At 32.6% G+C, this 14328-nt stretch overlaps 1 protein-coding gene across 1 annotated transcript; it reads left to right on the top strand.

Annotated features, from left to right (window-relative positions):
- Positions 1-3521: 3521 nt before the first annotated feature.
- LOC131621020 (uncharacterized) lies at positions 3522-8088 on the top strand. The gene is made up of 6 exons (XM_058892222.1): positions 3522-4199; positions 5977-6105; positions 6187-6307; positions 6402-6483; positions 7412-7565; positions 7661-8088. The coding sequence occupies exons 1-6, from the start codon at positions 3903-3905 to the stop codon at positions 7793-7795; spliced, it is 918 nt and encodes a 305-aa protein (XP_058748205.1). The 5' UTR covers positions 3522-3902; the 3' UTR covers positions 7796-8088.
- The last annotated feature ends 6240 nt before the right edge of the window (positions 8089-14328 follow it).

The following is a 14328-nucleotide window of genomic DNA, read 5'->3' as shown; positions in this document are numbered from 1 at the left end:
GTTAGAGTAAGTAGTCCCATAACAAAACGAGAATCTCAAGCGAAGTATCAACAATGAAGCAACATGTATGAAAGTGGTAGGAAGTGAATGTTCAAAATTTTTCAGTTTCACTCTCTTTTTCAATAAGTAACAAAGCAGGTATGAATTTTCAAACTCAAACTCTTAATGTGTGCAATGAAACTTAAGGTGTTAGTAAATACTGTCAGAAGTTCTTTATGGTACATTGTTTATTGGATCAGCTTAGCCTTAACCATTGTGAGGAAAGCTTTCCATTGTTTACTATATGCAGGAGACCATCAATTATTTTGACGTGTTTGTATCATGCTAAACCGGTTGTTGCATCGTCTGTGGAAATCTGTGAAAGTGATTTAGGCAATTGTTTGAATCTGAGAGTTCTTTTAGCCTATTCTAAACATGCAACTTAATTTCTTCTGTGAGAGTGTGATCTTTTGCTAACCATTCTTTGAGCCTGAGGTCAAGATAAGCATCATAATATGCACCAAGGAAAATACCTGGTGAGTTTTGATCTCAATAAAAAGTTTTGTTCTGGATCATCAACCATAAAATTTGGTGATGTGTTTTCTCTTTGACCCTTTTTAGAAAGTAGGGGAGCATTCATATAATCTGAATACAGGTTGATCTCCAAGTTGGGGAGAGTCACATTCAAAAGAAGAGTAAGTACTTATGGTAATCGTAGCTTGAAAAAAAAAAGAGAAGTAACAACGTTTGAATATAACGATTGTTGAAAAAAGTGAAAAAGAAGAATCAAGCTACGAATGAATGAAAAAAAGATGGACAGGTAAAGGAATTAGAGTTTTAGAGAAAAAGAAATAAGTTATGAATTGGATGCTTCCCTATATTAGGAACAACCCTTGATTATCTTCTTTTCTTTGAATCTAAACCACATTACAACCATAGAAAGACCTTCTGATTCTCAGATTCCACAGTACTTGATGCTAGCAATTTGGTGAACGTATGATATGGATTTTTGTTGATTTAATTTTTTGGATGAGTGTTTAACCCCTCTTTGAGTCATCATATTTTCTGATAAGAGTGATTAGTGCTGGTTCAAGCAATTGTGTAGTGTTTTGAACTTCTGGAGGTAATTTGCTTTCAAAGTTTGTTTCATGTGTATATTCTGAGTTTGCAGGTAGAAGAGGAGTATTTGACTTAGTTACTGGATTGAACCACTTGAGAAAAACTTTTTGAAAAACTTGTTGCTTGATTGTCGGTAAACTTTGCTGGAGGTAAGTAATTTTGTTTAGGGACAAACAAAACTCTAAGTTGGGGAGAGTTTGTTAGGAGTAAATTAATGGTAAATTCATGTGTTAATATAAGTGATTTCTTCTCTAAACTAATGCAAATTATGATAGATCCATAGGCTTTTAGTAAGAATTGAACTGAAAAGGTTCAGTTCATGTGTAAAGCAAATCGAATCACTTGTGGGTGTTATTGTTGCAGGTTTAGAGCTGAATTGAAGCTTGAGAAGAACATGAGGAGGAAAGAGAGCTGGAAGTCTCAAAGGCAGAAGAAAAAGATGGAAATTGCAAAGGGCGCACCGCGGAAGTCCTGTGGGGCGCCGCGAAAATATCTCTGTTTTGAAGCGCGCCGCGCCAGTCCGATGCCGCGCCGCGGCCTCGGCGTTAAAAGCCCAAAACTTCTATTTAAAAGCCCTAGCTTCCAAGAGAAAAATAACTTTGTGAAGAGCGAAATTAGGAGAGCAATCTGAAGGTGCAGCCACAATTATCAATTGAAGACCAATTCTCTATCAAGCGAAGACATTCCTTTGATGAAGATGAATTCTTCCATTAATCTTTGTGTGTTCTTCATGTCTATGGAGAGCTAAACACCTCTTGTTGAATCTAAGGTAATAGTTAACCTATGAATATACAATACCATTAATTAATTCCTGTGAACAATTGTTTGAATTCATTATCAATAAGAAATCTTGTTTTTATTCTTAAATTATCGTTGAATCTTTGATCGAAAGAAAGGATTTAACTTTTGCCCTAGGTTACTATATTGATTCAATACCAATTTGCAGAGATGGAATTGGGATTGAGTTTTCATAATTATCGTTCTTAATTACTATTATCGATATTGATATTTGGAGAGATCGAATCTCATACCGGTAAAAGTTATCTAATTTGATTTGCAGACATGGAATCTTATTTGAGGATAAGTGAAGATAATGATTCAAAAGATTGTTCAATTGTGAATTAATTGATAATTGTATAGGAATAGGTTGATGACCCCTAAGGTTCAACATATTTCTCTAATCGTTAACAACAGTTCATTACTCGCTTTTAATTTATTGTTTACTTTTGATATTATTAGAATCATAAAACAAACCAACTCAATTTTCCCAACTCAAAATAAACAACTATAGAACGGCAGTGATATTAACCAATCCCTGTGGATGCGATATATTACCGAAAATATTTACCCACAAATACTTTCAACAGAGCACACTCTCAAGACCCAAGTGTCCACCGCTAGACTAACCCTTGGAGATTTTCTTCTTCTGTTAATACATCCATGGAAGTATTTGGACTCTTCATCTCATTCTCTCACCCATTTGTTTCTTGATCTTTGACATTGGATATTATTGTTAAGATTCTTGAACTTGTGTACCACTCATTTAGTTTGATCTTAATTAAATTCAACTTTTCCTTCAAGACATACACCCCCCACCCTTCGACTTCAAGATTTAGCCAATTCTTTAACGAAATTATGGTACCCCTCTATCTTATTCCAATAACTATGAATAAAAAAAGGTTTTAGACCTCTAATTTTGCACAGAATCACTAAGCAAAATGGGGCAACAGTATGATATACCCTTGTCTAATGCCTACGTAGTGCAGATGGGCTACTTCTTGAACCACTATTGTGTGATTATTAATGCACTGTCTAATATTGACCATATGAACTTCCTACCGTGAGGAGGAAGGTCAATTGTATCTAAATATGAAATGAAATCATCAAATTTTTCCAATTCCTATCTTCTGATGTTTTCCAAGGCTCATTTTCTTTCTTCTTCGGACCAAATAGAATTAAAATCTCCTCAATCACAAACTCTTATCCCATTCTTCTCAACCATTTTTACTACTATGTCAACCCATATCTCTCGTTTTCTTTCGCTGCCACATGGTGCATATATGTTCATGATAATTATCTCCGTCTCATTCCCCTTCCACCCATACAACATAATCATAAATCTGGATGCACTGCACTTGGAACAAAAATTTCTCCCATAATGTCAGAATTCCTCCCAATTTGCGTTCAAAAGGTTTACTAAGACTGATACTCCATAAATGTAAGTTGCTCTTTGGATATGTTTGATAAAACCTCAAGTTCTCTAACCTTGTTTTGTTGATTTGAGATACAAGACTTCCATCATTTTGTATAAAATTGAACCAAGTGTTATGTTGATTGTGACTCATTATCTAATGAAAATGTGTATAAAAAAAAAATTAAAATGAGATAAAATAATAGGTCAAAATACTTAACATAAACATTTGAACCTAGACAAAATTTGACGATTTATTCATTTTAAACCCAAAGATCCAACGGCTGTGAATCACCTACATATCTACAGCCGCCCTACAGATCGAAACCCCAATCTCCACCACCGCGTCCAAAACACGCGCCACCAGAACATTACGCAACTTGTTCTCCCTCTCTTTCTTTTCCATATTATTATCTCTCCACACCTCCTCGAACTTCACCACCACCATCACATCTCTCTGAATTTCGCATATTCGTAAAAAAATCGTAATTTACAAGATTCTAATCATCGCGTTTTTCCGTTTCCCTTATTAATTAAGGATTAATTATTTGTTAATCATATTCTTAATCCTCTAATCTAATCTATCTGAGAAGTTATTGTTATTGCTATTGCTATGGGCGAGTTGACTCAGACGGAGGTGTACTCGCCGCCGCGAACTCAGCAAGTTTGGAAATCACTTTTGAGCTGGTTCACGTTTTTCTTTCAGATCTTTTCTCAGATTATAAGAACCCTAGGTCACTATCCGTTACTCTCTTCTTCATCTTCTTCTTCGTCTTCTTCTTCAGCTTCTTCTTCCTTTAAACCTCTTCCTTCCGTTGAGCTTCAAGAATATGATTCGTCCCCGCCTTCCGCCGTTGAAATCACCGCCGATTGTCCTGGCTCCGATCACCGTCCCGTCCAAAAACTCACGGTATTATTATTTTATTATAATTTTCGTATTAAATTATCAAATTATCACAGTCAACTACTGCTTTGTATTTCAGTGATTTTTGTTTTTTTGCTGTTATGATTTTTTTTTTTATTTCTGAAGTTTGTTAGTTAAATTATTGTATGTGAAGTATTTGGAAATTGAAATTTGTAAGGTGAATTTGTGTTGGTTTTGTTATGAGTTGGGTTTGAAAGAGAAAATAGAACATGTATTTGTATGTAGATAAAGATAAAGATTAAGATGAAGATGAGTGTGTTGGATGATAGAACAAGAAATGTGTTGAGGTTTAAAGATTGTGTGCTTTTTAGTTTTTTACTTTTGGTTGAATTTCAAGCTTGGTGTGCTGCAATTGCAAATATTCTTTGCTTCTTGAGATGTATTTTTGCTTATTGTTTTCCTTTTTGGCTTTCTTGTGTACTAGTATTGTGAAGAATTCATTGGAAGAATCTTAAGTTAATTATGTTTATAACTTGTGTGTTTAATTATTGAGGAATAACAGACGGAGTTAAATGCAAGTCAATGGATTTTTCGATTCTACGCACGCGCGTGTGTTTGTGTTAAGTTAGTAGGTTTGATATGGTTTGTTGTTGGTTGGTCGTATTTGGAAAATGGTTGACTTTTATTGTAAAGGGTTTTGGAATCATCTGCTATGAAGAAGATGGATTATAATGTTTGGTCTGCGTGTCTTGTTTTCTGATTTATAACTTGTGTTCGGTTATTGCGCAATAATGAGCGGCGTTAAATGCAAGTCAATGAGTTTTCCGATTCTATGCGTGTGTGTTAAGTTAGTAGGTTTGATATGGTGCGTTGTTGTTGGTTGGTCGAATTTGGAAAATGGTTGACTTTTATCTTAGAGGGTTTCGGAATCATTTGATATGAAAGAAAATATGGATTATAATTTTTGGTTTGCCTGTCTTGTTTTCTGATTTATAACTTGTTGTGTTCAGTTATTGCGCAGCAACGAACGATGTTAAATGCAAGTCACTGAGTTTTCCGATTTTATGCGTGTTTGTTAGGTTGGTAGGTTTGATTTGGTGTGTTGTTGGCTGGTCGAATTTGGAAATTGGTTGAATTTTGTAAAGGGTTTTGGAATCATCTGATATGAAAGAAAATGGATTATAATGTTTGGTTTGCCTGTCTTGTTTTCTGATTCATGTTGCTTACCTACATCAGATAGTTGAAGCTAAAAATCCATCAAGTTTTGGTTCTTATTATGATATTTTGATTTTGTTCTTACATTGTTGTGTCCTGCACTGGTTCTTTAGTTTGTTCATGACGAATAGTTATTTATCGCTTCATTTTTTAACTTTCCCCATTTAGCTGGAGGGTTGTTTTAATTTCTGTATCCCCTCCATTTTTAACCTTTGGCACAAACTTGCACAATTTCTCATTTGGATTACATATATGTTACTATATAGTATTGTAGTGCACACATTTTGGTTGAAATCAGAGTGTGCCTCGTCAAATATGAGGTGGTGAGCATTTTTACTTTTATTATTTTAATGAATAAACTTGAAGTGAATAGAAGGGAAAGCATGCCAGCCGAAAATAGTCTTTGGTTATCAGAAAATGAGAAAGAAAAAATTGTTATAAGGAGTATTATTTTTATTATGGATAGCTGTTATAGGATTGCAAATGATGTCATAGTTACATTGTTTTCTTTTGTTACATCCTCCTGACCTGAGAACTTCTCTTCCATTTTTATCACAATTTCCCTGTTGCTAATAAACTTTTCGATCATATGTGGGTATACTTGTAGGTAGTGCTTGACTTGGATGAAACACTAGTATGTGCATATGAGACATCAAGTTTGCCAGCTGCACTACGTTCTCAAGCAATCGAAGCTGGTTTGAATTGGTTTGAGCTGGAATGTGTATCTTCTGACAAGGTATGTTGCTTGTGCCTTATTAATTCTTATCCGGAACTAGAACCTTATATCCTTATCATTTGAGCATGTTGGATTTTCAAGGAAGGAGAAGGAAAACCAAAAATCAATTATGTCACAGTCTTTGAACGCCCTGGGTTGAAGGAATTCTTAACAAAACTTAGTGAATTTGCTGACCTGGTGCTGTTTACTGCTGGTCTAGAAGGTTTCCCCAAAATACTAAGCTTTACTGTTGCATAACTGTCTTTTTTGCAATTCTGTTTAATATTTCTGAATGGTATATGCATTATGTTTTACAGGTTATGCTAGACCCCTGGTTGATATAATAGACAAGAAAAATCTGTTCAGTCTACGACTTTATCGGCCATCAACAATTAGCACGTAGGTGCTTCTCCTTTGTTTCTGTTCCAGTACTATGTTTCTGTAATTAATCTCTTTCTGGTCATTCTTTGCTGATAGCTGGGTAATTTATCTGAATTATGTTTTGCTGATAGCTGTTCGTACATTCTTCACGTTCTATCCCTGTCTTCTTTATAAGCTGAAGTTGAATTCATTGAATCTTTGCAGCACTGATAAAATACTCACAGATCTAATATTTGATACAAATACATCCCATTCATATAATATGACTTGACTATGTCTGATAGAATGAACCTTCACTAAACTGTTGTGTTTTGTATAACATAATAGATGAAAGTCTTGTGTTGAAATAGATAAACCATGCTGCAACGAATCTTAGTTATATATACAGTAAATGTATTATTTAATCTTTCTTTTTCACATTTACGTAGCATGTGTTTGTTTCCGCGTTACCTTTTCATTGGGTCACGAGATACCATTGTAAACTCTGATCCAGACAATCTTATACATTTATGTTAAAATCTACTCAGATATTTATGTCATATATAGGTTTGATGTTACCAAAACTTGAACTCATTCCCAAATCCCTACCCATCCCAATTACTTGAGTTATAGTCTGATATGAGGTAACTAGGACTTCATTCCAATCTCTAACTTAAGATTAAATGAATTAAATTCCCACTCTTGATTTCACCCTACTATTCCTATTACTTTCCAGTTGTCCACCTCATGTTCTCTTGTTATGTTCCAGTTGGTAAATCGTGCATTCACAATCTTCTCGTTGAGGTTGGAAAGTTCAACTGCTGAAATCATGCTATCAAATCAGAACAACTGACTATAGATTAATAACACTGGACTATTGTTATTTAGACAGATTTCTAGGACTTCTTGCCTCTATTAATTCCAAATCCATATGTGTGTTTAAAACTTATTGGCTATATGCTTGCAGGGAATATAGGGAACATGTTAAGGATCTTACGTTCATATCAAAGGATCTAGACCGCATTGTAATTGTAGACAACAATCCCTTCAGCTTTGTATTGCAACCAGTTAATGGAATTCCATGTATTCCATTTTCTGCCGGACATCCACATGACACCCAGGTGCACAAATATGCGTTAATGAAGATTAAAATCACCTTTTCCCATATAAAATAAAATGGCCCATCTAATATTTTTATGATTTACATGTTTATCAGCTTCTAGATGTCATTCTTCCACTTCTCAAGCAACTCTCTGAGCAGAATGATGTAAGACCTTTGCTCTATGAAAAATTCCACATGACTGATTGGTTCCAGAAGCAAGGGATTCCAGCTTCCAGTTGGAAATTGTAGGATTAAAATTGTTTGCCTCTAGGCTCTTTTACTTTTCTCGGGTGAAGTTATTAGTTATATTGCTGGAAAGTGCAGCTGCCGATGGGTTGATATAGATTTTTTGTATAGCACCAATTTATTACTTGCATCTGAAGGTTTCAAAGGCTGCATCTTTAGGTCAAACCAATTCACCAATTATGCATGTAGATTGCCAGAATTCTTATTCTTGTTTATAGGTTTGCATCTGTTGGGAAGTGCATCTTGTATTATAAAGTTATTATCTATAATTATTAGAAGTTCAAACATTCATTCCATTCCAAAGCTTATTGTAATCTTGTCTTAGATAAGCATGGATAGCAAATTAAAGCAAGCCTTGACAACTCATGGATAGGCTCTAGGGCCACTCGAGAAAGAGAAATCGTAAATTCGTTTTCTTATTGTGCTTCCTTTTGACCACTCTATTAATTTCGACCGGTCGACTAGTTTGTCTGTTTGAAGTTGCCTTCTACTGTGTTGTGCAATGGATATGATGTACTTGGACCTACTTTTCTAAACATTCAATTTTTGGGCCTACTTTGAATAGAAAAGTACATCACGGAACTACAACATTGAATATCTTCAACCTAAGTGTTCGTGTTCAAATATGAATTATGTTGCTAAGTCGCTTTTGGAAGTTTGTTGGTTTGTACTTAATTGTGAAAATGACGTTTTTTCAACCAATACCAATGAGGAGCATAAAAGGCACAAGTCAAATCAATGCAGAAAAAATGGTAGTTGTAAGATTCATAAAGTAGTCACTGAAGCATGGTTTCATCTCGAGGGCGAGGGGCGGGAAAAATAGTATTATCGTGTCTACTTTTCTCTTCGTAACATTGATGGATCACAGGATAACATTGTGTAAAAGTTTATGGGAGACCCACACAAATCTACCTGTTACTGATTCTCGCACCCCACATATTTCAAAAATATCAAAAATACTCATTATGTCTCTCATTTTTCAAGTTTGTGCAAAAAATTTCACTGTAAACCAGTAAAACGCGGAAATTTTCGATAGGGTTATTAAAAAATTCAGTAGACATTCAAAGAAAAAAGACGCAATTTTAATGGGTTTTTAAAAATTCAGTGGGAATTTTATCGAATGTTATATTTGATGGGTAGTTTTGGTTTACTGAAAATTTCAAATATCTGAAATACTGAATATCTTTCTTACTCCTAAAAATTCGGTAGTTATATAAGCATGTTTTCCTTCAAAGCGTCTTAGATGGGTAATTTTTTTACATCACTAGTACTAAATATGTTTTATGTAACACCATATTACTACGATCGTTCTGTTAACCGCAATTACTCATTTTTGGGCATTTTTTTCGCTATTTACTAAAAGACATATTACTACGACCAATGTTAACAACTGTGATGAAATATACCTGGAGTTTAAAGGTTCGAATTTCATCACCAATAGTTTTCTATTTTTTCGTTACAAAAATGACTTGTCCTTATATTTCATTACGATTCCTGTTATCGACCGTGGCAAAGGATACTAACATTTCATCACGGTTCCTATTATCAACCGTGGTGAAAGGTATTACATATATAAAAGTGAAGTTATCTCGCTTTAGTACATAACAACTCTCTCTCAAAATAAAACTCTAATATCTCTCTCACTCGTCTCTCTCATATATCCTAATCTCCATTAACATTTCGATTACCTTTCTTCACAAACATGCAAAATCAAAACTCCAAACTCATGCAGCGAATTCATCTTCTTCGAATGGTTACCTTTGTTGCATTAGAGTTTACGAAATGTGATTTAACTCCATCAAATCTTAAGAAACGGTTATGTTACATGTTAGTCTTCACAATATATAATATAGCTTCTTTCATGGTTCAATATTTTATGTTTCCAAATCTGTTTAATTTAAGATGAATGAATGTAAAACCTAAGAAGTGAACTTTTATTGACATGTATAATATAGCTTCTTTCATAATGTTTGTAGGATAATATGACCTAATAAGTGAACTTAAGATTGTGAAATTTTGTTTTGCCGGTAACATAACATCTACTTTTGATGATGACAACCACCATGATGACAACTGTGATAAGTCAAGCATGAACGATTAAGCGGTTAAATATGCAAATCTAAGTCTTATGGTTTGATAAACTCGACTATCCAATGAGAAAAAATTAAATGGAAACAATCTAAAACCTTATATCAATAAATCTCAAGTTGTGTCAACGTAAAGAAGAAGTATCTGGAAAAAGCTTGTAGAAAATGAGTAATCTCCTATTTTAGTTAGTGAGTGATCATATGTAAAAGCAAAAGGGCTTTTTTTGTAAAAATACAAGGCTAAAAGGTACACAGACCAATTTTTTTTCAAAATGAGTTGGGCCAAAAGAAAATACTTTAAAACACCTAGAAGTTGTGTCAGATAAATTGAAAGCAGTCAAATAAGTAATAGGTAGAATTTTGACTTTTCTAATTGATTAGAACATATGTCCAATCGATTAGATTTGCACAAATTTGAGGCCCAAGCTAGTTTGAATGCGTTTTGATTCTTTGCAACGACTAGATATCAACAGAGTGAGTGATCATATGTAAAAGCAGGGGCTTTTTCGTAAAAACACAAGGCTAAAACATACACACACCATTTTTTTTCAAAATGAGTTGCCAAAAGAAAACACTTAGAAAATATCTAGAAGTTGTGTCTGATGAATTGAAAGCAGTCAAATAAGTAATGGGCGGAATTTTGACTTTCTAATCGATTAGAACATATGTCTAATCGATTAGATTTTCACAAACTTGAGGTCCAAGCTAGTTAGAATGCGCCTTGATTCTTTGCATCGACTAGATTTCTTAAATTTCCATTTTGAGGACTTATAATCGTATATTTGCATCATCTAATCGATTAGCGACTTATAATCGTATATTTGCCTATAAATAGAGCTCTCATTTCATTTAAAAACATCTAGAATTGTATTTTGACACTTTCATCTATCACTCTCACTCTAAAGTTTTATTTAACTTTCTCTCACTAAATTTTATAGTCAAATGCCTTTGTGAGAAAAGTTCCTTTGTAATTGAGGATATATCTTTAATTTTGAAAGGGTATAATTGTAAAATCCACCAAGAGAAACTTGTGTATAAACATTGGTTGAATATTGTCCATTTAGGGATTTATATGGGTTATAAGTTCAATCTATAAAAGCTTATATTGAAGAAAAGATGCAAAGGCCCACATCCATCATCTTGTATTATTTGGTTGAAGATCAACCATTATTCCCTTGTATAAGGGGGTTCGTGAGTCTTTTCTACTAAAAGATCTCGACTATTATTTGGAAACTCTTAAGATCAACTCTTGTGGACATCATTATGAGACAGATACATTCGTGAAACATTTTATGAGTTGATATGTTGTTGTTGTTGATAAAAGTTATTTGTTGTTAGTAATAGAAATTGTATTTTTTTATGGTATGTTGTTGATGATTATGTTGTTGTTAGTAAAAGTTGCTTATTGTATCTTATGTGTTGCTTAAGGTTTGTTGTTGATGTATGTTGTTGTTAAGGTTTGTTTAGCAGATGATTTTATTATATCGTATGTGGTTTGAGTGTTTTTCCAACCCCTTACAAAATATATAACTTTTTTAATTGAATTATAAAATTATAATATGAGATATTAAGTTATATTAGAAAATAAATTACACTTATCAGTGTTATACAAGATTTCTTTTGCTCATTATCTACATTTTTCTCTTTAACATTTAGAACATGGTTTAATGCTTCTAGTCCTTCAACTTCCCCTTCTTTCACCTCTAATTTTGTTTGAAAAGTAAATAATATTTTGCAAAATAAACTAGAGGTGAAGAAATGAGAGACGGGAGAACTAGGAGCATTGAAACAAAATTTAACCATTAAAGAGCGAAATGCGGATAATGGACTTAAGAAATCTTGTATAACATTTATTAGTGTAACTTGTTTTTCTAATATAAATTTATTTGTCATATTAATAATTTCTAAACCAAATTAAAAGTTTATATGTTTAGTGCGCATTGGTTAAATAATTATTCCACATAATTATTAATAAACTCAAAGCATATATTACAACGATTATAAAGCACATACTTATAAATTCATTTGGTTCCGCCATATTAAAAGTTCATTCTATCGATCAGAATTCAAGTCCGTTTAATCTACATATATCTTTGATTTCATTAAGGAACATTTTTAAAATCTACATATATCTTTGATTTCATTAAGGAACATTTTTAAAATACCTTAACAAACTTCCTTTATATCCAATTCCAACACATATCTATTTGTTTTAAAGTCTCCCTCCAGCAAGATAGATAGCAACTGGCAGGCATATGGCAAGGCAACCCAAGTGACTTATAGCATGGAGTCATATACCTTATGATATTAAAGAAATAATTAAGAATACGTTAATAATTAGTTAGAACACCAACATCATGTTAGGTATTTAGGTTGTCATGAAAAATGAAATTAAAACAAGTCTTTCCAGCTTGACATGTTTGTTAAAGCTCTATCCAGTATTCGGCATTAACTTGACAAAAAAGCAGGTGGAACAAGAATCACTTTTCTCATTCTCTCTATTTCTCTATTTTCTGTTTCTCTACTTTAAGACACTTTCTTTAATTGTGTTGTCAAAATGTCTTCTTTTGACTTCAAAACCAGCTTTTCAAGCTAATTATTATTTGAATGAATTTTATAGGATATGTTTGAATCAAAATCTGTTTGATAATTTAATTTTTTAAACTATATTAAAGATGAGAAAATGCAAAAAAAAAAAAAACTATTTTGTAATTTTATTTTTGAAATAATTTTGGAAATTAAAAAATTAATCTGATAATCTAATCTTTAATAGCTGTTTTCCTATATTAAATAATAAAAATTAAATAAAAGGTTTTTTATCATAGTAAATAACTAAATAGAAAGATAGTTCTAAAAAAAATTTGTATCGATCCATCAAATATTAAATTTTCTAAAGAAAAGTATGTGATGTTTGACAAATAGAAAAAATAAATTAAGGTGTCTTTCAAACCAATTTTTTATTTTATTTTTACTAATAATTTTTTTGAACTTCTCCATCTAGATCTCTTTGTCCTCTCAAAGACTAAGAGTCAATGAGATAATTATCACAATTTTATAATTGCAACGATTTTATTTAATTCACTTGGACTTTATTCTTTAACTCATAAAAAATAAACTTTAATAGTTTTTGTTAGATTTGTTAAGCTTGTCAAAAATCAATTTTCGTTGAAAATTACTTCTCTACTTTAATAGTTTTTGTTAGATTTGTTAAACTTGTCAAAAACTCATTTTCGTTGAAAATTATTTCTCTAAGAAGTGATAATGGTGGTAACTTTTTCAACAATCATTTTGAAAACTATTGCAATGAAAACAGAATTGCCCACACCTTCTCATTTCTGCGCACTCCACAAAAAAATGGTGTTGTACAGCGTAAAAATAATATTTTAGAAGAATTAGCATAGACTATGATAAATGAGATGAGCCTACCTAAATACTTTTGAACGGATGTGATTAACACCAAATATCACGTCTTAAACATGGTGGTTATTAAATCTATCTTAAAGAATACCTCACATGATCTACTTAAAGGTATAAAGCTGAATATTTCCTATTTATACGTTTTTTGTTGCAAATGCTTTATTTTAAATAATAGTAAAAACAAGTTAGGAAATTTGATGCTAAAGCGGATAAGGAAAACTTTTTAGGGTAATCCTCATCTAGTATGGCTTATGGGGTGTTCAATAATACATTTATTGTTAAAGAGTCTTTTCATGTTGCTTTTGATGAAATCCAACTCAAAAGACATTGAAAAGTAGTTCTAGTTTTGATGTTTTAGGTGAGCTGATGGAAGATTTGATAAATGATGATGATCCAAAAAAGTATCCTCCTAAAAGCGAGGACATTAAAGATGATAAAGAGGAAAGAAAACAAGAGTATGATAAATAAGAGACTTAAACAAAGTTGCCTCAAGATTGGATTATTGCAGAAGACCATTTGCTAGAAAACATTATGGGAGACATTAAAAAGGGAGTAAAAATGTATTCACAGGTCAATAATTTTTGTAATTATTCTGCATTCATCTCTTAAATTGAACCAAAAGAGATCAATGTTGCCTCGATTGATGAAAACTAGCTCATTTCTATGCAAAAAGAGCTAAATCTAATTAAAAGAAATGACGTATGGGGTCTTGTCCCACATACTCAAAATAAAACTATCATAGGTACCATAAGGGCTTTTCGAAACAAGCTTGATGAACATGGCATAATTATAAGAAATATAGCTAGGCTAGTGGAAAAATGATGCAATCAAGCTGAAGGGATTGACTGTGATGAGATCATATGTCATAATAGCTTATCTCGAAGTGAATCGACACTTTTTGGCATTCTCATGCTGCATGGGTTTTGAATTACATTAGATGGACGTTAAGTTTGCGTTCTTTAACGACTTTATAAATAAATACGAGTCTTGACTATATTTGTAAATTGAAATGAGCATTATATTGTCTTAAAC

The sequence above is a fragment of the Vicia villosa genome, linkage group LG7, assembly GCF_029867415.1.
Source record: "Vicia villosa cultivar HV-30 ecotype Madison, WI linkage group LG7, Vvil1.0, whole genome shotgun sequence".
Lineage (NCBI taxonomy): Eukaryota > Viridiplantae > Streptophyta > Magnoliopsida > Fabales > Fabaceae > Vicia > Vicia villosa.
This window is presented reverse-complemented; position numbering and strand designations above follow the sequence as displayed.

Excerpts from the sequence above, each read along its gene's own strand:
- LOC131621020 (XM_058892222.1), top strand. The coding sequence starts at position 3,903 with ATGGGCGAGTTGACTCAGACGGAGGTGTACTCGCCGCCGCGAACTCAG. Across the intron at positions 6,308-6,401 it reads GTTTACTGCTGGTCTAGAAG|GTTATGCTAGACCCCTGGTT; the intron begins GTTTCCCCAAAA and ends TATGTTTTACAG. Across the intron at positions 7,566-7,660 it reads GACATCCACATGACACCCAG|CTTCTAGATGTCATTCTTCC; the intron begins GTGCACAAATAT and ends CATGTTTATCAG.